Source organism: Hyperoodon ampullatus (genome assembly GCF_949752795.1).
Source record: "Hyperoodon ampullatus genome assembly, chromosome: X".
In the NCBI taxonomy this organism is placed as follows: Eukaryota; Metazoa; Chordata; class Mammalia; order Artiodactyla; family Ziphiidae; genus Hyperoodon; species Hyperoodon ampullatus.
In genome coordinates this window covers 15,084,750-15,110,789 of record NC_136913.1, presented here as the reverse complement: position 1 = coordinate 15,110,789, position 26,040 = coordinate 15,084,750, and the positions used below count along the sequence as shown (strand labels likewise).

Genomic DNA, 26,040 nt, shown 5'->3' with positions numbered 1-26,040 from the left:
ATGCGCCTGCGCTCAGCTGCCTGGGCGGGCTGGGAGGCGCGGGTTGAAAAGTCTCGTTCCAAGTTTGGAGAGAGAGAGAAGAGCGCCTCAGACCTCGGTACCCGTAAGCGGGGAGGAGGCGAGAGAGGAGGACGCAGCGTCTGGGGAGCACCCAGGCTGTAAGACGGAGCTCAGGCTTCGAGAGCTAGAAGTGTGTGACGTGCCTGGGAAAGGCAGGAGCGCCTGCGGTTGGGCTGCTCTTGGCTAGCAAGGGGAGTCCGAGGAGGCGGCGAGGGGCGAACACCCGACGCAAGATGGCGAGTAAAGAGAGTAAGAGGCCCTGCGGAGCGACGCGCGCCGGGCGGCGGGGGGCGGCGGGCGTGCGAGGCCGTGGCACGCGCCGGCGAAAGGCGCGAATTGGCGTGAGGAGCAGGGGGCGGGGCCGGGCGCGAGGCTCGGCGCGCGGCTCGAGGGGCCTACGCGGGACGGGGCCGCGGCGCGGAGGGCTCCGAGCACTTCCGGAGCCGGGCGTGGGGCCGCGGGTTGGGCCCCCTTCCCGCCACCCTCCCCTCCCGCCACCCCCCTCCAGCGGCGGCGCTTCCTAGGCCCCCGGGCGGAGGCGGCCTCTGCCGCCGGAAAGCGGGCACGGCGCCTCCTAACACGCGCGCGCGTCGACCGCCTCGGGGTCGCGGCCCTTGTCCGGGGGATTCTGGAACCCGCTGGCTTATGGCTGCCGACGCGGGCTTCGTGGGATCAGAGGCCTCTCCTGGTGGGGGATGGAGGGAGCGGGCTGATGGGTTTCTGCTACACGTGGATTCGTCTCGCCGGGTGGGTCGGGGAGGTCCTCTACATACGGGTCGTCATCTTGGAACAGGTGCGAACAGCTGTAACCTGCAAAACAATTGCGATGTCTGTGTGTAATTACCCAATTTTGTATACGCATGCGGTATTGATTTTAAAGTGCAAAAAATAAGCTCCCTGGTGTTAATATTCTCTCCACGTTCTGGAAGAGCATTTGGTTGTTCGTGTCCAAATTAGAGGTAAAGGGAAAGAGGAGATTAGGTGTGGCCGTCTCGAGGTGACCTCCAGTGGAGATTCTGACTCCAGTCCCTCTCAGCCACTTAATCGTGTGGGCTTTCTCCAAATTTCAGTGTTTGAAGATACTGTGGAGGAGCGTGTCATCAATGAAGAATATAAAATCTGGAAGAAGAATACACCGTTTCTGTATGACCTGGTTATGACCCATGCTCTTCAGTGGCCGAGCCTTACCGTTCAGTGGCTTCCTGAAGTGACTAAGTAAGGGTTTCTGGTAACTTTTATTTCACATAAATTTAGCTATTGACTTGAATTTCCTAGTTTGTCTTTTTTTTGGCGTTTTATACATAGAACATACGCAAGTAATCAATTTAGACCTTGCGTGATGTGGCAGGTGATTTTTATTTTCAGGACTTAAGCGATTTATGGGGTGGTTTCTGACGTATAAATGTGGCGTTAAAAGGGGACAAAGAATCTGTTGTGAGATTAAGGATATATGTAGGATGCACTGGATATATTTGACATTTCTTGGACTTAAATATAGATCAGCATTTCTTTGGGCCCCAGACTAATGGATTTCTTTATAACTTTATGGGAAAATAGCATGTGTACAGAAAAGTGCACAAATCATAAGCGTGTGGCTTGATGAATTTTTACAAAGTGAATACATCCTTGTAACCAGCCCCCAAAATGAATACGTTTTAATTGGCAAAGGTGAAGAGAATTTAGCAGCAGTTCAACGAAAAGGTGGTGTTGGCTTATAGTATGGGATACACTTTGAGGTTGCTGTTGGTTTTTATGAGTGTTCTTTGCACCTCTTTGTAAAATTTCTCTGGTAATAATTGCTGACATTTATTGAGCACTTAGAACAGGGCCTGGCGCATCTGAAGAGCTTTATGTCCTATTATTTGGTTTAATACAACAGTACAATAATTACTTTTTATCATTCATTTTTTTTTAATCATGTGGAAACTGGGGCTGAGATATGACGTAACATGCCCCAGATCACACAGCTGGTAAGTGGTGGAACAGGCTTTCAAACCCAAACCAGGTGGCCCCCAGAGTTTAGGCAACCTCTGCACTAGGTTATCTTTCTCATACAGTTGCACTTTTCCTAGTAGGAACTTGGCCCTGTACTTTATTATTTTTTTAATATAAATTTATTTATTTATTTATTTATGATTGCGTTGGGTCTTCATTGCTGCGCGCGGGCTTTTCTCTAGTTGTGGCAAGCGGGGGCTACTCTCGTTGCGGTGCGCGTGGCCTTGTACTTTAAAAGTGTATTAAATTTTGAGTATTGTGAGCATATAACTTAATGAGGATTAATCAAACTCTAATCTAGAGAGGGGATTTTGCAACAGCTTTTAAAAATAAGAGTAAATTACCTTCAATTTGAATAGTAATTACCTTCAATATGAAGAGTAAAAAACTCTTCATATGATGGCCAGATTTTCCATATGTGAATATTGACTTCCATACAGTTAGGGAATTCCACTGGGCCTCCCAAAAATCTCAATGTAAATATGCAGATGTGGGAAGAAGAGCCAAGAACTAAATAGTGGAGGTTTCTAATCCTTGACATTTATAACTTTGACCATCAAATGCTTAAGGGTATTGAGGTTCTGGCTTAGAGCATCATGTGCATTTGACTCTTTGTGTCTTCCTGTTAAGCAAATGATTTACATTTCCTTGGATCTTTTGACCTACTCTAACCGTAGAAAAGAGCCGAGGCTTTAAAGTTAGAGACGTGAGTTTGAATTCTGCCCCTTGCTTCTTAGCTTCGTGAATTAGGGCAAGTTGGTCAGTCTCTATCCTGGAGTAGTCTGGTCCGTAAATGGAGGTGCTGATGGTTCTGGCAGCCTACACTTGAGGAAGTAAATAAGATCATGCATGTTTAAGTGCTGGCGCAGAGTGAGTACACAGTAAATGGTGACTGGTGGTAATTCTCCCACCCTTTCCTATTCAGAAATCATTTGTTAGGGTGGAATATCTCTTTTTCCATTTGTATTTCAATGAATGCTGTTTACTGAAGTCTTTTTATTTTTATTTATTTATTTATTTAAACATCTTTATTGGAGTATAATTGCTTTACAATGGTGTGTTAGTTTCTGCTGTATAACAAAGTGAATCAGCTGTACATATACATATGATCCCATATCTCCTCCCTCTTGCGTCTCCCTCCTCCCACCCTCCCTATCCCACTCCTCTAGGTGGTCACAAAGCACCGAGCTGATCTCCTTGTGCTATGTGGCTGCTTCTCACTAGCTATTGGTTTTACATTTGGTAGTGTCTGTATGTCCATGCCACTCTCACTTTGTCCCAGTTTACCCTTCCCCCTCCCCGTGTCCTTAAGTTCATTCTCTAGTAGATCTGCGTCTTTATTCCCGTCCTGCCCCTAGGTTCTTCATGACTTTTTTTTTTTTAGATTCCATATATATGTGTTAGCATACAGTGTTTGTTTTTCTCTTTCTGACTTAACTTCACTCGGTATGACAGACTCTAGGTCCATCCACCTCACTACAAATAATTCAGTTTCATTTTTTTTATGGCTGACTAATATACAGAAGTCTTTTTAAAATGTTACCTATAACATGTTTTGCGTAAAGATTTTAAAGTTATAAATCTGTGTGTTCTCAGCCCAGATATTACTTTTTTTAAATTTATTTATTTTTTATTTTTATTTTTGGCTGCTTTGGGTCTTTGTTGCTGTGCACGGGCTTTCTCTAGTTGCGGTGAGCAGGGGCTACTCTTATTTGCAGTGTGCGGGCTTCTCATTGCAGTGGCTTCTCGTTGCGGAGCACGGGCTCTAGGCACGTGGGCTTCAGTAGTTGCGGCGCACAGGCTCAGTAGTTGTGGCTCACAGGCTCTAGAGCGCAGGCTCAGCAGTTGTGGTGCACAGGCTTAGTTGCTCCATGGCATGTGGAATCTTCCCAGACCAGGGCTTGAACCCATGTCCCCTGCATTGGCAGGCGGATTCTTAACCACTGTACCACCAGGGAAGCCCCCCAGATATTACTTTTATATTAACACTCAGGAACTTAACAGAAAATACTTTAGCTAAATATGTATTCCATGGTGTTCTTTGCATGCAAAGAAGTGGGATCTGGTTGTGGGACGTGCAGTGGCTCTGGGAATGCAAGAAAATGCCAGCCAGCCTGCATTCTTGGGTGTTGAGGACGGCTGTCTGGTGCTTTGCAGGGTTCTGTTTGGGGTATGAAGGGACTGTGATTGTGTTTCGTCACTATGTAGGGTCACTATGTAGGACAGTAAAAATGTTGGCTACTCTTATAGCCTGGCTCTTTGAGAGCCAAGCTCAACTCAACCTCATCAGACTGGCCTTCTGCCTACATACAGCATGCTTCCGAATGATTACTTGCACTTTCTAGGCTGTTGTCCTTAAATTCACTTAGGTGATCATCCATATAATCGATTTGTCTCTTTAAATTTTTTATTTAGGTATCTCTAAGAAATTATTTTTCAAAACTTCTAGATCATTATTTCATATCTCTTAATTGGATAATTTCTTAAACATGTTAAGACTTACTCTCTACCTAAAAACCTGTGTATACATTCAAACTCAGATGATACAAAACTGCATAAGTCCCCCTTCCACATCCTCTGTTCTCCTAGTTCCCTTACCCAGAGCGGAGGCAGTCCTTGTTTGCGATTTCTTATCCATCCTGCCAGCATGAAGAAGCACATGCTATGTCCCTCCATCTTTTTTTCTGGTAGCAAGTTGTTGACTTGACTTTGCATCTTAGTTCCCTGACCGTGCCCCCTGCAGTGGAAGCATGGAGTCCTAACCACTGGACTACCAGAGAATTCCCAATTCACTTGACTTTTTAATTAGAAGTTTATATTGGAGACTTTTTTCCTATCAGCATACTTAGATATATGTTCTTTTGTTTTAAGGGCTCCATAAAATTCCGTTTATGGATATGCTATAATTTATGTCACCAGTTCCTTATTGATGGATATTTGTGTTCAGTCTTTCGCTGCTTCAGGCAATGCTACTGAGAATAACCTTGTGATAATCTGTGATTGTTGGGTGAATGTCTTAGCGGTAGAGTTAAAGTGGTTAAAGGATTCTGGCACTGAAAATGCACAAGGTCTTTTATAATGAGTGCTTCTGCAGCCTTAGGTGCATCCAGTATTTGAAGGAAAATAGATATTGATTGGCTCAGGAAAATTGGCTTGTATTTTAATGATGGAGGTGAAAGAATTTGTAGTAAAAAGAAAAATCCTTATATGATGATCGGGTCAGGGGATACCAGAATAATTGAATTTTAGAGTGAAAAGGAGTTTTTCAGACCCTCTAGTCCATCTTGTGATCCTGCTCCTTAGAAAGGTCATATGATGGATTGACGTGTTTAACCTGTAACTTTACCTGCTGGTCTTAGTTTTTTCTGCTTAAGGCCATTAAAAAGAAGTCATGGGGCTTCCCTGGTGGCGCAGTGGTTGAGAGTCTGCCTGCCGATGCAAGGGACACGGGTTCGTGCCCCGGTCCGGGAAGATCCCACATGCCGCAGAGCGGCTGGGCCCATGAGCCGTGGCCGCTGAGCCTGCGCGTCCGGAGCCTGTGCTCCTCAGCGGGAGAGGCCACAACAGTGAGAGGCCCGCGTACCGCAAAAAAAAAAAAGAAGTCATTTTCTTCCTTTTATGTCAGTCCTGACATTGCTCTGTGCTGCCTCCTTTCTCTCAAGTATTCCTATTTCTTTTCAAATGGTTCTCATGAGATATGTTTAGGTTCTCTTTCATTTTAAGCCACTATTCCTTGTAACGGTTTCATTTTGTGTAAATCCTCCTAAAGTACATAGCTAGAGCCTAATTTTCTAAGTGTGGTTTTTCCAGTTAAAAATAAGTGAGTGAATGCTTATGTGTTTTGCCTTCTTCCCTATATAAGTTCATCTAAGATGAAATTAATTACCTTTTTTGATAGCCACATCGTATTCTTGGTCACTGAATGTGCGTCAACTCAGACCCATGTCTTTTTTCAGATAAACTGCTGTTGCTTAGCCATGGCTGCCTTATTCTGTTCTTGGAGTTTTTGTGTATATATTGCTGTTTTTTACCCTAAGCCAAATATTGGTAAAATTTCATCTTGTATTTTTTAGTTATTAATAGATTTTTAAAAATAAATTTATTCACTTTTATCTGCGTTGGGTCTTCATTGCTGCATGTGGGCTTTCTCTAGTTGTGGTGAACAGGGGCTGCTCTTTGTTGCGGTGCGCGGGCTTCTCATTGCGGTGGCTTCTCGTTGCGGAGCACAGGCTCCAGGCACGTGAGCTTCAGTAGTTGTGGCTTTCGGGCTCTAGAGCACAGAGTCAGTAGTTGTGGTGCCTGGCCTTAGTTGCTCCGCGGCATGTGGGATCTTCCTGGGCCAGGGCTCAAACCCGTGTCCCCTGCATTGGCAGTCGGATTCTTAACTACTGCGCCACCAGGGGAGCCCAGTTATTAATAAATTACATGCCTAGAAGTAACCCACAAACCTTTTTTCTAAACCACTGAATCCTTTGTGCAACTGGAATTTAGAAACAGATAAATAGTCTAGGCTGTCTGATGCTGGGGCCCAGAGCCTTACTTCTCAGCCTTCCTTACTGAGATGGGACCATGGAACACAGGTGAAAATTGCTCTTCTAGATAGTACAAATGGGAAAGCATTGTTAATAGATACCGATACAGATGCAGAATCATTGCTTAAGCATTGTTAATAGATGCAGATGCAAAATCATATCTTGGACCAGGGTGCCAAGAGGCATCAGTGATTTCTTCAGCCACAAAGTGAGTTTCCACAGAATAGGGTAACAAAGACCCACCTCCCCCTCCCATAAAAATGAGAATGCCTATTTTATAAGCTTTAAGCACCATAACTATAAACAAGGAGTTTTCACATAGTGCCATTTTCACTCATAACCTGTTGTTTAGGTGAAGAAACTGAGGCCCACAGGGAAGTTGTGATTTAAGGAATTGCATATAACTAATCTTAGTTTGAGCCAGGATTTAAACCCAGTTTTTCTGACTCAGCACTTTATTTTTTCCATTCTACTTTGTTGCCTCTTACTCGGAAACCAGAAACAACTAGTGTATTTAAAATTGAAGATTTTTTTAAGGCAAGAAGTCATGATTTATGAACATGGGAATGGGTGATGGACTGGATTTGTTAGCAACTGATTTCTTAAAGGATTAGTATGACTTTCTTTCTTTCCTAAACAGACCAGAAGGAAAGGATTATGCCCTTCATTGGCTAGTGCTGGGGACTCACACATCTGATGAGCAGAATCATCTCGTGGTTGCTCGAGTCCATATTCCGAATGATGATGCACAGTTTGATGCTTCCCACTGTGACAGTGAGAAGGGTGGTAGGTATACCATATATTGCAGCATTGGTGTCAAGGAATAGGCCTCTAATTATATGTTATTAAAACATTGTACTAATATGTTTTGGCCCAGCAGTTTAACTTCTAGGGCTTTATCCTACAGAACTACTCACCCACATGCACACAAGGATTTTACAGTAGCATTATTTGCAAGATTGAAAAATTAGGCTCAACCTAGCAACCCAGATGTTAGTTCATAGGAAGTTGGTCAAACACATTATGGTATGTTTGAAATACTGTGCAGCAGTTACTAAGAATGAGCTAACTTTGAATTTTACAGACAGACAGGGAGATAAATCTGTATGCACTGGTATGGAAAGGTTTCCAAGATAAAGTGAGTAACTGGTATGTGTGATTATAGTAAGTGTTTTGGTAACAGTAAGAATATGTGTTGGTGTAGGCATAGGAAAAAGTCAGGAGGCATTTACACCAAACAGTTAATAGTGGGTTTTTTATGGAAGCTGTTGACTCCCATCCCCCAATCCAAACATACATTCCCCTGTTTTGGTATTCCCACAACCACCCAAGTTTGGTGATTTTGCTAGGAGGACTCATAAGACTCAGCAGATTATGCTCATGGCTAAAGTTTGTTACAATGAAAAATACAGAACAAAAGCAGCAGGAAAAAGATATGCATCAGGGAGTCTACAGAGGTCCAGCACAAGTCTCATCCAGGGCCACACAGGATGTGCTTTCCCTCTGGCAGCAAACGACAGGGACACGTGTGGACTATCTCTGCTCACGGAAACCCATTCGAGGGTCAGGGTCTCAGTCTTTCATGGCGGTTGGTTTTGTAGGCACATCATATTGGCAGCCAGCCATGACAGCTGAAACTCGGGACCCCCGTAATGAAATCAGGTGCATATCATCAGTCTTGATATTTGTGCAAAGCAGCCCTGACAAACTGGTACAGCATGGTCCCTTGCTTCAGGTGTACACCACAAAACCAACCCATCAGTGACATCGAGAACATTCTGAGGTCCATGTTCCCAGGAGTTGGTCAAGGGTCAGTCATGGGCCCAGTGTCCGTCAGAGCTGTGAGGGCTAAGCAACCAGACCTGCTGGGTTAGTGCTTTCCCCACAGCCCCAAATGGTTGAATAGAGCTTTCTTATTGAAAACAAAATTCTACTTTTTAGCTAAAGTCCTGCCACCCCTGCTCCATTCCTCCTTGCTTTCTTCTCCAGAATTCATCACTATCCTGAAATTAGTGTGTCATTTTCAACTATTTGTATTTTTATTATTCATACAGTAATAAACATACATAATGTTGTTTTGCAGTTTGCTTTTTTCATTCAGTTTTGTCTGTGTATACTATGTAAATGTGTAGGTCATTCTTTGAACAACCGTATGGCATTCCATTATGCTTAAACCTCAGTTTATTCTTCTATCAAGGGGCAGTTGGATTGTATGTTTGTGGGTGTTTTGCTGTTATGAGCAATGCTTCAGTGTGCATCCTTGTCCCATCTCCTCGTACACGTGGGAGAATTTTTGTAGTGGAGTGGACTTGCTGAGATGTGTGGTATATTCATTGTCAACTTAATATAAACCTTTTCCAAAATGATTTACTCAGTTTACCACTTCCACAATTCATAGTCCACTACCCTACAACCTTATGCATTATTTCTGTAAATATTGTTTTAATCAGAAAAATTTTAATGGCTGTTAGTCCTAAACTATGTACTTAATTGGACTTTCAGTTTAAGAATTAGTCTCTGTGCATAATACATGGAGATATTGTTATTAGTAACTTGTCCAGTGAATTACATTCTAACAAGTGACTACAATAATTCACAGTTAACACCTTTTAAAATTTTCAGTTATGGTATTTTTAATGCATACTGTTGTCATTAAGATAGTGATTTTTCAAGCTTTTTCTTTTGAGTTTGAGAAGACAAAGCCCTGTGTACACAGTAAATCTTACCTGGAAGCCCAGTTTTTATTAAAGGAGAGCTGTTGAGTTTGTTTTCACTAAAGGAATTTGGAAACTTGAGTATCTTTGTAGCAGAAGGGTGAGAAAGACTCCTTGGGGTCCACGGTGGTGGGAGATTGAAAATATAAAAGTGGCAGCTTTGGAGCAGGGTCTCTGGAGGTGGCAGGTGATAGGATCAGGAGGGGTGTCTTGGAAAGGCTGAGGCATTTTCTTCCATTGACTCGATGGGAAGGGGAAGTGCTAAGAGGGAAATGGGTGATTGCATATGGTTGTGTGAGAGGAGTTGTGTGAAATGGGCTGTGACTTTGAGCCTCAGAAATAGTAAGCAGTGTTTGCCATAGAGAAGAATGGCTAAATTCTTCCCCCCATCCCCCCCACCCCTGGCCCCGTGGCTTGCGGGATCTTAGTTCCCCAACCAAGGATCAAACCCGGGCCCCGAAGTGAAAGCACTGAGTCCTAACCACTGGACCGCCAGGGAATTCCCAAGAATGGCTAAATTCTGATAGTAAGTCATGGGAGCTAGTGTTGCTTAAGCGTTCCCACATAGCAAGGCCTGGCTGAAACTGAGAAATGGCTTACTGCTTTCGGTGTGTTTTCATCAGGCCCCAGCCAGTCTGTTTTAGCTGTTACCTGCCTGGTTTCATTAGGCATTTGAGTTAGTGTTACTTGACCTGAGACACAGGGTGAGCTAAAAAGGAATGTACAAAGGAGAAGAGAGATAGGTCAGGAAGAAGTAACAGTTATAATGTGAAGCCTCCGAAGTTTTACAAATCAGCAACTAATTCAGATTTTTATCTATGAGCACAAAAAAGAAAATGTTCTTGTTTGCTATTATCTGCTTAGATGTTCTCTACTTGTATTCTTTTTGCTATCACTTTGCTTCTGCTCCGAAGTTACACTTTTTATGTGGCCTTCACACTTTTCCAAGGCCTTTTTTTTTTCTTTTTCTTTTTTTTCCCAAAGCCTTTTTAATAACTATTTAACATTGTAGTCATATTCCTACACCAGATAGAGAGGTTAGCCCACTCATTTTAGCTTTGGCACTCCACTAGCAGTTGAACCAACATGTTCAACTGGATTGAAAGTGTTCAAGGATTCTGGTGGAACTGACGTACGTGTGTGTGTGTGTCTGTCTGTCTGTCTGTCTTGGGATTGGGTGGGTGTTAGTTAGATTTCCGATATGAGGATGTTTTTGACTTTAGACTCAAGGAGTGTTCATACTCCTGAGGATGAATCTGTCTTAATGAAATCTAAAATACAATTCTAATTTCAGCACTTCCAAATGAGTTGTATTTGAACTAAAAGGCTGAGGTGTGTTAATTGTGTGGTTATTTGAATTTTTGTGAATAATTACATCATCTTCACAACTGAAAGAAGCTGATTTTTAAATGTTTTAAGTCCAAGGTGGAACTGAACTGCATAAAATAGGTATCAACATTTTCGAATTCACATGGGCTTCGAGAATAAATTAATTCCAAGTGCCAAGTGAGCCTATATTTTTGTGTGCTTGCACACCCTCTCTCTCTCTTGTCAATTTGTGTTGTATTCTGTCAGATTAAAATCTCAGGTTGATTAAACTGAGTGACTTGTGAATTTTAATCGTAAGTGTATGTGTTTATTTCTTTCTTCTCACATTAGAATTTGGTGGCTTTGGTTCTGTAACAGGAAAAATTGAATGTGAAATTAAAATTAACCACGAAGGAGAAGTAAACCGTGCTCGTTACATGCCGCAGAATCCTCACATCATTGCTACAAAAACGCCGTCCTCTGACGTGCTGGTTTTTGACTATACAAAGCACCCTGCTAAGCCAGGTATGTAGTAGTAAAGTCAGACCATTGCTTGACCTTTCTTCTTGATTCAAAATGATAATTGCTTTGACGTCATTCAAACTAGTATACTCTTAATTTTTAAAGGTTTAGAAATTGTTTCAGGGGTCCCAAAACCATGTTCAAGTTCAGTGATTTAACAGAAGGACCTCACAGCAGGTTATTCTATTCCTGGCTAAAGTTTATTAGAGCAAAGGATATAGAGCAAAAAAACGGGAATAAAATCTGGCTAAGGTTTATTATAGCAAAAGATACAGAGCAAAGACAGGAGGAGAAAGATACACATCAGGCAGAGTCCAGAGAGGTCAGTCATAGACTTGTGAATCCTTCTCCTCTGGGGCCACATACCACAGGGGCATAAAAATCTCTGCCCAGGGAAGCCCATTTGAGTCTCAGTGTCTTGGGATTTTATGGAGGTCTGGTCACACAGGTACATTCTGCTCTGTGACCAGCCATGGTAAGGGAAACTCAGGACCGCAGCAGTGAAGCCAGATGCATCATGAATCTTGCTCAACAATCCTACAGGTCTCGACAAGCTGCCACAGCATGCCCCACTGCTCTGGGCATACAGAGCTTCATCAGACGGCGACATGAAAAATTTTGTGAGGGTCACATTCCCAGGGGCTGGCTAGGTCAGTCATGGTTGCAGGCTACCTTGGAGACATGCAAGGACTGAACAGCCAGACCTGCTGTGTTAACTATTTCCTCACAAAAATGTTTTTAAAACTTGACTTGGAGCTGGGGTGGTTTGTCACAATGTAAATTTGTGGGCTGGTATAGTTTTCAGTATTTTGTGTTAGAGCTTAGTACTAGGTTTTGCAAAGGAACAAGTCATTTTATGGTCACGAGACCTGGTTTGCATTGAGTATTTGAAATGAAGCACAGAGAACAGCTTTTCAGGGTAGTCGTGGGTGAAACCAAGTCCTTGCTTGTGTGGGGTGCTTTTCCAGGCATTATGATAAATGTTACGGCTCACTCAGGAGTGGGAATTTGCTCTTACCAGTTCTGATAAACAGATAATCACTTAGTAGTTAATGTATTTCTTTTTCTTTTTTTTCTTTTCTTTTCTTTCTTCCTTTTTTTTTGTTTTTTTTTTGTTTTTTTTTTTTTAGACCCAAGTGGAGAATGTAATCCTGATCTTAGGTTAAGAGGCCACCAAAAGGAAGGCTATGGTCTTTCTTGGAATTCTAATTTGAGTGGACATCTCTTAAGTGCATCTGACGACCATGTGAGAAACCTATTCTTCCTAATCTACTCATGCACTGAGAGTTAAAGACTGTGTCACGGACAGCTCTGCACTGATGGAGACTAATAGATGAAAGGTTTTCTAAGATAATACTGATTGTTGTGATAACATTTCCACAGGATTTAGAGAAATGGTTATCACACTGCCCTTTTGGAGCCTTAGAATTCCACAAGGCTCTTTTGAAGCAGCCTTAGAGTGGAAGGAAAGTGGGCAAAAGGTGTCCCATTATTTAAAAGTGGACCTCTGTAATGGAGACTCTTTAAAGTGTTTGTGAGGCCTGATTAATATAAATTGCATTTTAGTTTAGTTTTTTGGTTTTTGGTTTTTTTATACTGTTTTTTAAGTGTACAATTCTGTGGGTTTTAGTATATTTACAAAGTTGTGAAACCATCACTACTATCTAATTCTAAAACATTTTCATCAAATGTCACAAAAAGTAACTCCATACCCATTAAACAGTCACTCCTCACTCCTTCCTTCCCCCAGCTCCTGGCAACCACTAGTTTACTTTCAATCTATAGATTTGTCTTTTCTTGATATTTCATATAAATGGAATCATATAGTATGCGGCTCTTTCTGTCTGGCTGCTTTTATTTAGCATTAATGTTTTCAAGGTTCATCCATGTGAAAGCAGTGTCGGTACTTCATCCCTTTTTATGGCTGAACAATACTCCACTATATAGATATACCACAATTAATTCATTTATCAGTTGATAGACATTTGGGTTGTTTCCCCTTGGGGCTTCTTTGAGTATTGCTACTGTGAACATTTTTGTACAGGTTTTTGTGTAGATATGTTTTCATTTCTCTTGGGTAGTCACCTAGGAGTTGAATTACTGAGTCATGTGGTAACTTTATGTTTAGCTGTTTGAAGAACTGCCAAACTGTTTTCCAAAGCAGCTGCACCACTTCACATTCCTACCAACAATGTACGAGGGTTCCAGTTTCTCCATGTCCTCACCAACACTTGTTATGGTCTGTCTTTATTATAGCCATTCTAGTGGGTGTGAAATGGTATTTCATTGTGGTTTTGACTTACATGTACTAATGGTGTTGAGTGTCTTTTCATGTGCTTACTGGCCATTTCTGTACCATCTTTGGAAAAATTTGTATTGAAATCCTTTGTCCATTTTCATTTTGTTCTTCATTGAGAGTGCTTTATATATTCTAGATTCAAGTCCTTTATCAGATATATGATTTTTAAAAATTTTCTCCCATTCTTTGGGTTGTCTTTTCACTTTTTTTTTTTTCTTTTTGCGGTACGCGGGCCTCTCACTGCTGTGGCCTCTCCCGTTGCGGAGCACAGGCTCCGGACGCGCAGGCTCAGCGGCCATGGCTCACGGGCCCAGCCACTCCGCGGCATGTGGGATCTTCCCGGACTGGGGCACGAACCCATGTCCCCTGCATCGGCAGGCGGACTCTCAACCACTGCGCCACCAGGGAAGCCCCTTTTCACTTTTTTGATGATTTCCTCTGAAGCCCAGAAGTTTTAAATTTTGAATTCAGTTTATATATTTTATGTCACTTTTGGCTTTGATACCATACCTAAGAAACCGTTACATAATCCAACATCACAAAAATTTACACCTATGTTTTTTCTAAGAATTTTACAGTTTTAGCTCTTATATTTAGGTCTTTGATCCATTTTGATATGGTGTGAGGTGTAGGGGTCCAACTTCATCCTCTGTGTGTGGCTATCTAGCTTTCCCAGCCAATCTTTCCCTGTTGAGTTGCCTTGGCATCTTTTAATATAAAGTGTTTTAATTAACAATGAAAAGTACCACACAAATGCAAAGTGATCTTGTTAATTTATTATAGATCAACGTTTGTAGCGTTCTTGACACTAACAGCCCCATATTTTCTTTCATGGTTCCCATGCTGTAAGCCTAAAGTGTCTGGTATGACTCCAAGTACAAGCCGAGAGTAGACTTCTGGAGCTTTTGAAAGCTCATGTAACTTGGCCACAGTTAGCGTTTTATGTCAGCTTTGTGAGAGAAGGTTCCTTGCCTTCTTCCTTAGTATATCCCCATACCTAGAACAGGGCCTGTCACATCGCACACCTTCTTTATATGACTGTTAATTGCAATTTCTGTTCAGCTTTTTGAAATATTGAAAGTAGGCAATTGGCCCAGTCAAGATTGTTTAGTTACAAGCAACCAAAACCAACTCTGGCTGATGGTTTTGTTTTGTTTTCTATAATTTTTCTCTACCTTTTTGTAAATTTAAAATTTTTACTATTTTTGTTTCTTGTTTTTAAGGATATTCTTCAGGTGCATTTTTTGAGTGATCTTTTAAAAAAATATCTCTTTTAATTTGTTTTTAAAAAATAAATGTATACCCCCTTCACCTATTTCTCCCACCCTTCACCCCTGGCAACCACCAATCTGTTCTTTGTGTCTATGAGCTTGTTTTTTGTTGTCGTTGTTTTTAAGTTTCCATATATAAGAGAGATCATGTGGTATTTGTCTTTCTCTAACTTATTTCGCTTAGCATATTGCCCTCAAAGTTCATGTTGTCACAGATGACAAGATTTCCTCTTTTTATGGCTGAGTAGTATTCCATTGCGTATATACAGCACATCTTTATCCATTCATGCATTGATGGGATACTTAGGTTGTTTCCTTGTCTTGGCTATTGTAAATAATGCCACAGTGAACATGGGGGTGCATGTATCTTTTCGAGTTAGTGTTTTCGTTTTCTTTGCATAAATACCCAAGTGGAATTGCTGGATCATATAGTTCCATTTTTACTTTTTTTGAGAACTTCCATAACTATTTTCCTTGGTGGCTGCAAAGATGGTGCTGGCTGATTTAAACAGAAAAGGAATTGATTGGAAGGGCATTGGGTAGGGTAGCTCAAAGAAGTGCTGTGGCGGCTAGAAAACGGTCTGGAAAAGAGAGGAGGCCGGGTCGTTGACCCAAATTAGGCCAGTGAGGATGTCACTCTTGCCACCCTTGGAAAGTGGATGTAACACCCCCACCCCCCAATCATCAGAACAGATTCTCCTTTGTTGCTGTTCAGAATTCGAAGACCTGGTCAGATGATTGAGCCCATGTCATGTTCTTGCAACCATGCTCCAAGGGAGGCTGGGAAGCAAGGGTCTACCTCAGTTCTCTGGAAGGAAGCTTTCCTTTGTTTCCCTCAAAGTGAACATCCTCCCAACAGGGAGGATGGGTTATACTCAGGAACTTAACTGCTAGTACTTTTTGAAGACACCAGGCTGGGAGTTGCTAGTCATAATTAATAGCTGACGTTTCCCAAGGGCTCCACATATGCCAGGCATCTTGCTAATGTTCCCAGGATCCTTCTGAGGTGAGGAGCAGGTGATGGCAGGAGTTCCACACGTTCCTTCTCTTCCGTGCATGTAAATTGTGCAAGTACCAGCAGAGACTAAGGGCCGTGTGTATTATGTAACAGAAACCCTTTCAGGTAAAAAAAAAAAAAAAAGTGATTTATAAAGAGATGAAGCTGATACTAGTGTCAGTGGAATTAGGTCGAATATAGCTTAATGGAATTACCTCTTGTTTTAAACCATTGAGATGAGAATCCTTGCGCTATAGCTTGCAGTATTTTTTCATAGAAACGTAAGACTTTTCTCAACTATTTTTATGATGAGATGTTAAGAAGAGACTCAACTCCCAGAGCCTGCTGATCTGTGATCTTTGGGGTCTGGGCAGGCCCTGTGGCGTCTTCCAGGAGCCTCGTAGGGGTTCCTAGGTCATTCACCTTTTGCACTTCCTGATGTGTGTTGTGGTTTCTGCCATGAAGTGAGACTTGTCCAAAGGCTTTTGCTTTTTAAGAGGCATATTTTAGTTTTAATTCCCAGTCTCCCAACCCAGGGTTAAGTTTTAAGATGTGCATTTCTGTTCAGTAGATACTGAACACCAGGCTCTCAGTGTTGTGTTGTGTAATCTGGGTGAATTTTAGATACTTGACTGAATGTATGTAGGTGGAAACTCTATCTTGAATTTCTTGCCTGCCACCATGCTGTCTTCCTGTCCCTGTTACACTGTATCTTCCTTGCCCTCTGCATCTCAGATTGTGGAAGCTGTACCAATACCCTCTTATGTTTATGAAGCTTCACTTTTGTTTATATTTCCTTCTCGTGTTTATGTGTAACTTTTATATAGTTAAGTAGTTTTGTTTTTAATAAAGGTGTTTTAAATAAGGTGTTAGCATTTAAATTCAGTATCTTATAACTTGTTTTGTTCCTTCTTCAGACTGTCTGTCTGTGGGATATTAATGCAGGACCAAAGGAAGGCAAAATTGTGGATGCTAAAGCGATTTTTACTGGCCACTCGGCTGTTGTAGAGGATGTGGCCTGGCACCTGCTGCATGAATCATTGTTTGGATCTGTTGCTGATGATCAGAAACTTATGATGTAAGGTGGAAAATTCAGTGGGGTCTCATTATATGGGTGTCCTGAATGACCATCAGTGATTGTGGTGGCCTGTGGTTTAATTTCTTTTTTTTGTAATTATGTCTTGGCCTTCAAAAAAAAAAAAAGAAAAAAATAGCTTTAGTGAGGTATAATTGACATAATAAACTGCAAGTAAGTATGGCCTTTTTATATAAAAGTTACTGTGCTGTATGATTGAACACAACTTTTTATTTAGAAAAAGAAAGGAAAACAGGTATGTACGCACAAAGAAACATGCTTAGGGCAGTGGTATGTATCAAAATTGGGATCAGGGTGGTTTGCATTGAAGTTGAGGGAGAGAGTGATTGCATCAAGGCATGGCCACGGGGCTGCATTCAACTGCCTGGAATGCTTTTTATCTCATAAACTAGTATCTGAGGCAAACAAAGCAAAACACGGAAATTTGACAAGGCTAGGTTGTAGGTATCAAATTGTTACATTTTTCTTTATGTAGTATTTTGTGTATGCTTGAAATAGCTGGTAATCCAGACAGGAACCTAAGGAACAAGAAAGCAGAAATAGCCCTAGTTTGTTTTGCACAGGTTTAGCACATATCACTTAGTGGTTGGAAGTCCAACTCTGCGTGGTTGGTGTCCCTGAAGGGGCGAGTTAGCAAGAGAACAGTGGCGTGGAGTGGTGCTGGTGTGGGTGCCGAGCGTTGGGGAGAGAGGCTGGGTCGGGTTGAGCAGCCTGCTCGTGTGCTGTGTGCCTTGTACCTTTGTGTTTTAGATGGGACACCAGGTCCAACACCACCTCCAAGCCGAGCCACCTGGTTGATGCGCACACCGCCGAGGTCAATTGCCTGTCGTTCAATCCCTACAGCGAGTTCATTCTCGCAACTGGCTCTGCGGATAAGGTTTCTAAGTTTTTGCATACTTGGTGTTTACAAACCCAGTGGTCTTGTTACTGCAATATTTTAAAATTCTTATGTAAAGTGCAGAAATGAATTCCTTTTCGTTTATTTTTCTTCAGACTGTAGCTTTATGGGATCTGCGTAATTTAAAATTGAAACTCCATACCTTCGAATCTCATAAAGATGAAATTTTCCAGGTATGTGACAGTTTTCTGATGTCTCTGTCAGATTTTAGTAACGTTTTGGTAGAGGGAAATCAAAAAATTTTTTCTTTTATATCATGGGCAGTGGGCATTGTTTTTTTGTTGTTGTTTTGTTTTGTTTGTCTGCACCTTGTGACTTGCAGGATCTTAGTTCCCCGACCAGGGATTGAACCCACGCCCTCGGCAGTGAAAGCGCAGAGTCCTAACCACTGGACCGCCAGGGAATCCCTGTTTTTTATTTTTGAAAGCTCCTCTTCTCCTGTGTAAGTTAACTAGTGAGAAATAACTTGGAGCTTTTTAGAAACTATTAGTTCAGAAGTAGAAGGAAAAAACCTTGCAAAATAGGATCAGTTTAAAAAGTGAAGGGAGTTCCCTGGTGGTCTAGTGGTTAGCATTCGGCACTGTCACTACTATGGCCTGGGTTCAGTCCCTGGTCAGGGAACTGAGTTCACGCAAGCCGTGTGGCACGGCAATCAATCAATAAAATAAGTAAATAAAATTTTAAAAAGTGAAATCCAAGGATTCTTCCCTTAAGGTATATCAGCATGGTGGGTCCTCTAGTGAAAAATATCTTGTATGTGGTTTAAAACAGAGATTTGCATAGGCTAAAATATACTTCATTGAAAATGTTAAAAGCTTCTGTGATGGTTTTGGGGCTGAATAAGTTTATTTGGACCCCTAGCTGAGTTCCCTTGTGTTGCGGAGTATGACCTTCCTGGGGGCAAGCTGAGGAGATGGTCCAACAGAATTGAGTTATTTGTAGTGAAGTGGATGGACCTAGAGTCTGTCATACAGAGTGAAGTAAGTCAGAAAAACAAATACCGTATGCTAACACATATATATGGAATCTAAGAAAAGAAAAAAGGTCATGAAGAACCTAGGGGTAAGACGAGTATAAATATAGACCCACTAGAGCATGGACTTGAGGATACGGGGAGGGGGAAGGGTAAGCTGGGACGAAGTGAGAGTGGCATGGACACATATACACTACCAAACGTAAAATAGATAGCTAGTGGGAAGCAGCCGCATGGCACAGGGAGATCAGCTCGTTGCTTTGTGACCACCTAGAGGGGTGGGATAGGGAGGGTGGGAGGGAGATGCAAGAGGGAGGGGATGTGGGGATATATGTATATGTATAGCTGATTCACTTTGTTATAAAGCAGAAACTAACACACCATTGTAAAGCAATTATACTGCAATAAAGGTGTTTAAAAGAAAAAAAGAGTACCTGAAGGGACAGGACAAAGAGGGTGAGGGCTTGTAGGCCAAGGAGAGGGTATAGAACACGAAATGGGAAAATGTCAAGGATTAGAACAATATCCACAAACCTAGGAACGGATGATTCTTTACATTTTCAAATATGTATTGCTAGGTCCACTGGTCTCCACATAACGAAACTATTCTGGCTTCAAGTGGTACTGATCGCCGCCTGAACGTGTGGGATTTAAGGTAACTCAGTATCTGGTGACAAGAAATTGCATAAATATGCTAATCTGGCAGATTATGTAGTAATTCATAAACTAGAAGAGCAACTTGCTAACCCCAGTTTAATAAGTCTAATATTAATTTTAAGTACCTTCCTGAAGAGTCTTTATTCCATAAAATAGAAGTGAATCAGCAAATGGACTGTAAAGTAAATTTATGCATATGTGAGTTTTGTTTTTCTATTGATAATTAGGACTGAAGTCGGGGTGGGGGTGCATGTGTGTTTCAACATCAAAATGATGGCATTGAAAACACTTCTGCTGTAGAAGGGGGTAAAGACATTAGCTGTTCATGTCTCCTTGGGTCACACGTACACCTGCAGGACTAGTCTTTCTCAGTTTTTTTTACCATTTGCTCTTCTGTGTTTTCATTGGTTCTTTTCGCAGGTATGAGCTCCCGCTGTGAGTTGTGTAACTGCTGGGGTAAACTTGGGAACAGGATAAGCACAGCTCGTGCTGTCAGAGATCTTAAGTTCTTCTGGGCGCTCATTGTGTAAAGAGTTGCTCCCAATTCTTAAAGTTCCTTGACTGCAGAGTTGCTATTGCAAGAATTTCAGACTCCTTTGCTTTTTTTGAGCTTTAGAGCCATTAATAATGTTCCGTTACATACATCTCTGTAAGATGTCCTTATCTCAAATTTAAATCATTAAATTCCTGAAAGTAACTTCTTTCCTACCTCTATTGCTTTGAAGTGGACTAAGTTTTTAGTCAAGGCTGCCTTACTTAGAGAGACAGTAGCCCCACTTTTCAGTGTATGGAACAGAGACACTGCAGAATAAAATGCTTGTGTTGTAAAACTGCTAAACACCTAATGTTCTGTGTTCTTATGGAACAAGCTCTGGCTGTGATAGATGCTTGAAAATGCAGAGAATCTTTAAAACAGACATTTGAGTGATTTTTTTTTTTTACTTGAAAACAATTTTAGTACTGAAATTAGAAACCTTAAACAAAAACTACAGTGTTGTATGAATTGGTGCAGCAAGGTTTGAAAGTCTGATGTCCTGGCACCTGGACTGTCCTTAGGGGTGCCGTAAATAAATTTGCAGGCATTGTATAATTTCTTCTTAAAGTTCATTCATGTCTTGCTTGCTGCTAAAAGAATACATTAGATAAAATTATGGATTAAAATGGTCGATGTTAGCGATTGTACTCCTGACGGTGGGAGGATAAACATCATTGTCTAGCAGACCCATGTGTTTGGTTTGTTTGATTAGTTTTATTGGAAAGAAAAAGTCTAGCACATGGAAAGTTGTGTATTTTGGCTGTGGTTTTTTTTTTTTTTTTTAGCAGCTATTACTAGGAAAGTCCACCTGTGTACCTAGGTATCAGGGCTGATGATTGGTGTGTAACGAGTGATTTCACTGTTGGAACTGCTGGCAGCAAATTCTACAAATTGAAGTTTTTAAGATAAGAAAAAATTAAAACTTAACCTTTCCTTGGCTTATACATTCCATAGTTAAAGTTGTTTTGTTGTCATATCTTTAGACACATCTACAGTACTGATGTGTAATTGTATTTCACTCCTGGGATGAAAAAGGCTTTAAGAGTGAAGTGCAGGGACTGGGCATCAGTTCTTCTGTAGATATTTTATATTCTTTTCACCTTTTAATCCTAATGCAGGAAACACCTCAGTTAAAATATTGAATGAATTTTAAGTTAATATTTATTAACAATAATTTCTATTCTTCAGCTTCAGTTATGAACGGCTCTTATTACCATTTCCAGGAAGTAAACACCCCACCCTCCCATCAAATAATTAATACAAAAACTCTAACTAATAACACTAGAGAAATAAGTTGCTTTTAGAGTGTGTGTTTTAGGATGGGATTTCTGGGCTGATGCTGGCTTTGCAAACATTGATGCTAGAAGAATTTCAGTAATGAAGGCATTATGTTCTTTCTCAATAGCAAAATTGGAGAAGAACAATCAGCAGAAGATGCAGAAGATGGGCCTCCAGAACTCCTGGTATATATTGGCTTTTCTTAATGCAAGATGAAATGTCATATGCAGATTGGACTATTTGTCATTGTTTCATGTATCTGGAAAATGAGTCAAGAACTTTAAATTCTAGCTCTTGAAGATGATTTCAAATTGGAGGCCTTGGAGGTTATTGTGATAGAGTTTTGACATTTATTGAAAATAGTAAATAGAGCCCAGTAGCAATGTTTCACTGAGAATAATTTAGGCTCCTGGAAAATAGTGTATAATAATTTCTCACTGATTCTCTCTGTGATGTTTCTGAGGGTGTGGGGGTGAGGGGCACTGATACTCAGTTAGCAATACTTAACACTTTCTAACAGTATGGAGAAGCTTAGTGACCTGATTAAGTTCCCTGCTCAGAAAAATGAATGCTTCCTCGATCTTGATGCCAACAGTGCGCACCATCTTCCTCCCATTCCTAATTAAATTATCTTGGCATCTCCTTGGCCCTTTGAAGGTTTGCATGGTGGTATCTGTCCTCATCCTTCCTGACTCTGAGTCCTTCATTGTACACTTCAGGTCACTTTTCTATGAATCATTGCCAGACGTGGTAATGGTTCTTTGTTCTCACTCTGAATTCAACATTTGTCTCCACCAGTCATTTGGCAGATAATCGCTCGTTCCTCTGTAACGTATATTTAGCTCTTAGGCCAGTAGTGATTTTTGGAATGCTTGGGCTTTGCCCACCACTTTTAAAAGATAAAGAAGGTCATTGAGGATGAGCCCTGCACACAGAAGATGTTCACTAGATGCCACATAGTATGGACATCCGAGACCCCCTACTCCTTGTCCTGTGTGTTACCGTGCCCAACGTACTAGCATGTTCAGTGTTAATACTTCTGCTGCTTATAGTATTTCTCAATAAAGTGCTACCATAGACAGATGACAGCATCTAAATGCTGTATTCTGTATTGGGTGTCTTAATCTGAGAAGTCTGTTCTGTGATGCAGGGCCTCGTAAATTTTTTAAGTCTTTTTTTAGCTAAGGTGTTGCTACCAACCATTTTTACTTTTTTCTTTTTTTTTGACTTTGTTAACGCTTACTGAGATATAATTTACAGGTCATACAGTTCACTGGAGTATACACTTCAGTGATTTTTACTAGTCAATTTCAGAATATTTTTGTTACCTCAAAAAGAAATTGTACCCTTTAACCATCACTTCCCAGTCTTCTTTTGTGAGTCCCTGGCTACCACTAATCTACTTTCTATCTCTCTAGATTTGCCTGTTCTAGACGTTTCGTATGACAGGAATCCTACAGTATGTGGTCTTTTGTGACTGATCCTTGCACTTAGTGTATAATGTTTTCAAGGTTTCCTGCTATTTTTTGATATTGCAGGGAGAGGACAGTGTATTTGTATATAATGTCTCTGTAACAGTTTCATGGGCCTTGACAAAATCCACTAGTATTTTGCTTCTTTTTTCATGAGAGTCTGAAATCAGGGACATGTAAGTGTAGTAAACTGGATACTAACAAGAATTTAAGTATAACAATGTCTTGATTTAATGACTCCTGTGTATATTCCAAGCCTGTGGTCTGAAAGGATTTTCACTTATGTCCCCTTTATGACTATTTTTAAAAGCTGTTTATCCCATCTTAATTTTTAAACTAAATTACTAGGTAAAATAGTTACATTGCATATAACCTAATTGGTGGAGATAGACCTCATTGTCAAACTAGAGTCAAATCTGACTTTCTGTCAGGAAGGGTGACTTACCAGTTCATAACAAAGTATTCATATTCTCCATGTGAAAATTGTTTCTTCTTTTTTTTAATTTTTATTTTTTTGGGCTACACTGGGTCTTGGTTGCTGCGCGCAGGCTTTTTCTCTAGTTGCAGTGAGCAGGGGCTACTCTTTGTTGCGGTGTGCGGGCTTCTCTTGTTGCAGAGCATGGGCTCTAGAGCACAGGCTCAGTAGTTGTGGCACACGGGTTTAGTTGCTCCGTGGCACGTGGGATTTTCCCAGACCAGGGCCCGAACCTGTGTCCCCTGCATTGGCAAGCGGATTCGTAACCACTGTGCCACCAGGGAAGTCCTCTTTTTTTTTGGCCGCGCTGCGTGGCATGTGGGATCTTAGTTCCCTGACCAGGAATCGAACCTGTGCCCCCTGCAGTGGAAGCATGGAGTCTTAACCACTGGACCACCAAGGAAGTCCCAAGAATTGTTTCTTCTGAATCTTAATTCTAAGATAAATAAGGCCCAGTGCAGGAAGTAAGACTGCCCGCTTCAGCAATTCTTAGCAAATACCTCGGTTTAGCCCTTATGGGGGACTTTCTGGAGTCCCGAGAATTCTTTTTTTCCCCCAGCCTTGGGGCAGTGTGCCTTGGAGAGATTGAAGGATGGCTGAGAAGTATCCCTTTCCACTAGTAAGGGGGAGAAGGGGATCCTTCAGGGGGCCACAGAGGAACCAGGAGACTCCAGGTGGGCCAGTTTTAGGAAAGAGTATGTAATATAAGACATCCTGGAAATGTATTACCTTGAATATTTGTATCTAACTATATATTTGCTAATGAGGCAGAATTTTAGTGTTAATTATATTAGCTATGGAAACAGCACTGTGCTCGTGAAGGAAAACGTCCTTTGTTTTCGGTGATGCAGGCTGAAGTATTTAGGGGTTAGGTGTGCTGTCTGCAACTTTGTGGTGGCTCAGCAGGTGGTGTGTTAACAAAACAGTATTTGGGGAACCTAGGTGAAGGTTATCCAGGCGTTCGTTGTACTATCCTATCACCTTTTTGGAGGGTTTGGAAGTTGGCAAAATCAAGAGTGGTGGAGGGCTGGCTTACTAAGCCTGTACCACCCTCACTCCAAACTGCAGTTCAGCGACCCGTTAACAAGACTGATGCTCTAAAAACTAACTTCTAACATGAGATATGAAACCAAGGCTTTTTTTCTTCTTATTGACAGTTTATTCATGGAGGACACACCGCCAAGATATCAGATTTTAGTTGGAACCCCAATGAGCCTTGGGTCATTTGCTCGGTGTCCGAGGATAACATCATGCAGATATGGCAAATGGTGAGCCTAAAGTATTTTTTTCCTCAATGACTATCTTGGAGAGATTTTACTAATGATATAATGTAATAGACATATATCAAACATTTAGGTACATATTGTATCAGACATTTATAGAAAGTCTTAAAAGACCTTTTTCCATTTTAACAGCAGTCTTTAGTTCAATATGCACCTGTTGGGTTGGGAGAAATCTGTGCACATGTTGATGTAGACATAGCACCTGCTCCGATTTTTATGATCGTTACGCCCTTTATCAGCTGGGCTCTTGGCATCATTGCTCCATGTCCAGTGTCTGATGTGTCATAGGCATGAAGGGTACGGGAGGAAACGTCAGTGTGTTCACACTGAGATACTGAGTTCTGTGGTGATGCGCACTAAGTACTTCAGGGCTATCGCTCCATCGAAGTGTCTGAAATGCTTTTGGAAAACATCTTTTATGGATAACTGAAGTAGTAGTGCATGGGCAGCTACGTGTATGTGTGGAGTTACATGCTGGCAAATAATTTTTGAGAACACTGGCCTGCCTTTTCCTCATGAAATGTATTAGTCTTTGGGGGTAAAACAAAAAGGAAACTAAGTTTACTCTAAAATGTGTCCACATTTAATTTCCAGCACTAAATCATGCTGACCAGTGACAGCTAAAATCTGGATAGAACTAGTGAATGCTATTTTTAGACAGTCTTGTAAAATCTTTGGGGAGTTTTACCTCTGATTTTATTTGGTTATCTCCAGGCTGAAAATATTTACAATGATGAAGAGTCAGATGTCACAACATCGGAACTGGAGGGGCAAGGATCTTAAACCCAAAGTTCGAGAAACGTTTCTGTTGAATGTAATGCTACACAAATGCTTGATTTATCAAGCGCCAAAATGGCATTGTATAGTAGGAAGTCTAAGTGGGGTGGCATATGGCGTTCTTTACCTTCTGATCCTAGCACTTTCAAGTGAGCTATTGCGTACTGTATCATATTGTAGCTTTTAGGGAAGAAAGAAATGTTGCTTAAGAAAGATCATCAGCCGTTGTTTTAAAATACAGTAGCAGGGTACTGCCTTTGATTCAACTATTTTAAGTCCTTGTTTTCTCAAACTAAGTGCTTGCTGTTCCTCAATATGCAAGAATAACTTTTACACTTTTTCCCTCCAACACTTCTTGATTGGCTTTGCAGAAATAAAGTTTTAAAATAAACTTTGTTTTATTCTTTTAGAACCTGGGTTGGGTGTGTGTGTGTGTATGGATGTATCTGTGTATGTCCCTTTTTTATGAGGAGGCTGTCATGGTATATGCATGCTGAGAACTTCCTGAATTTCTTTCCAAGGTACGCGATGGTATCCTGTGCAGACGTGGGGAGAAGTTAGGTGTATTTTGTGCTTGATTGGTCCATCTAGAACTACCTAACTTAATGTCATTTGACCCATATGCTATTTCTGCCTTAACTTGGGCGAGATTTCTCCCCAAGAAAGAACAAAAGCTTGTGTGGCAGGTGAGCAAAGGGGACAGAGTGGCCTGCAGCCTGGCCCTCAGCCTCTCCTGTGAGGCCTGCCAGCTAGGGATGGTTTTCGCATTGATTTTAATAAATATTTTTTAAGAATTTTATTTATTGATTGATTGATTAAGTCAGTCGCACCTGCATATTCCCTGACCAGGGATTGAACCTGGGCCCCAGGCGGTGAAAGCGTAGAGTCCTAACCACTG

General features: G+C 41.3%; 2 protein-coding genes across 2 annotated transcripts in view; one reads left to right on the top strand and one right to left on the bottom strand.

Moving 5' to 3' along the window:
* RBBP7 (RB binding protein 7, chromatin remodeling factor) lies at nt 1-25,939 on the top strand (the record flags this gene model as incomplete). The annotated part of the gene is made up of 12 exons (XM_079727692.1): nt 1-97; nt 1,131-1,275; nt 7,228-7,373; nt 10,961-11,134; nt 12,262-12,377; nt 16,616-16,776; nt 17,545-17,671; nt 17,788-17,865; nt 19,244-19,320; nt 21,263-21,320; nt 24,240-24,350; nt 25,080-25,939. The coding sequence occupies 12 exons, from the start codon at nt 1-3 to the stop codon at nt 25,146-25,148; spliced, it is 1,359 nt and encodes a 452-aa protein (XP_079583818.1). The 3' UTR covers nt 25,149-25,939.
* The window catches only part of TXLNG (taxilin gamma), a gene marked incomplete at its 5' end in the record, with an annotated part of 60,336 nt that continues 50,941 nt past the window's right edge, over nt 16,646-26,040 (bottom strand). Inside the window, one exon of the mRNA XM_079727690.1 lies at nt 16,646-16,884. Coding sequence (XP_079583816.1) covers nt 16,873-16,884 — 12 coding nt within the window. The 3' untranslated portion in view covers nt 16,646-16,872. The remainder of the gene's footprint in view (nt 16,885-26,040) is intronic.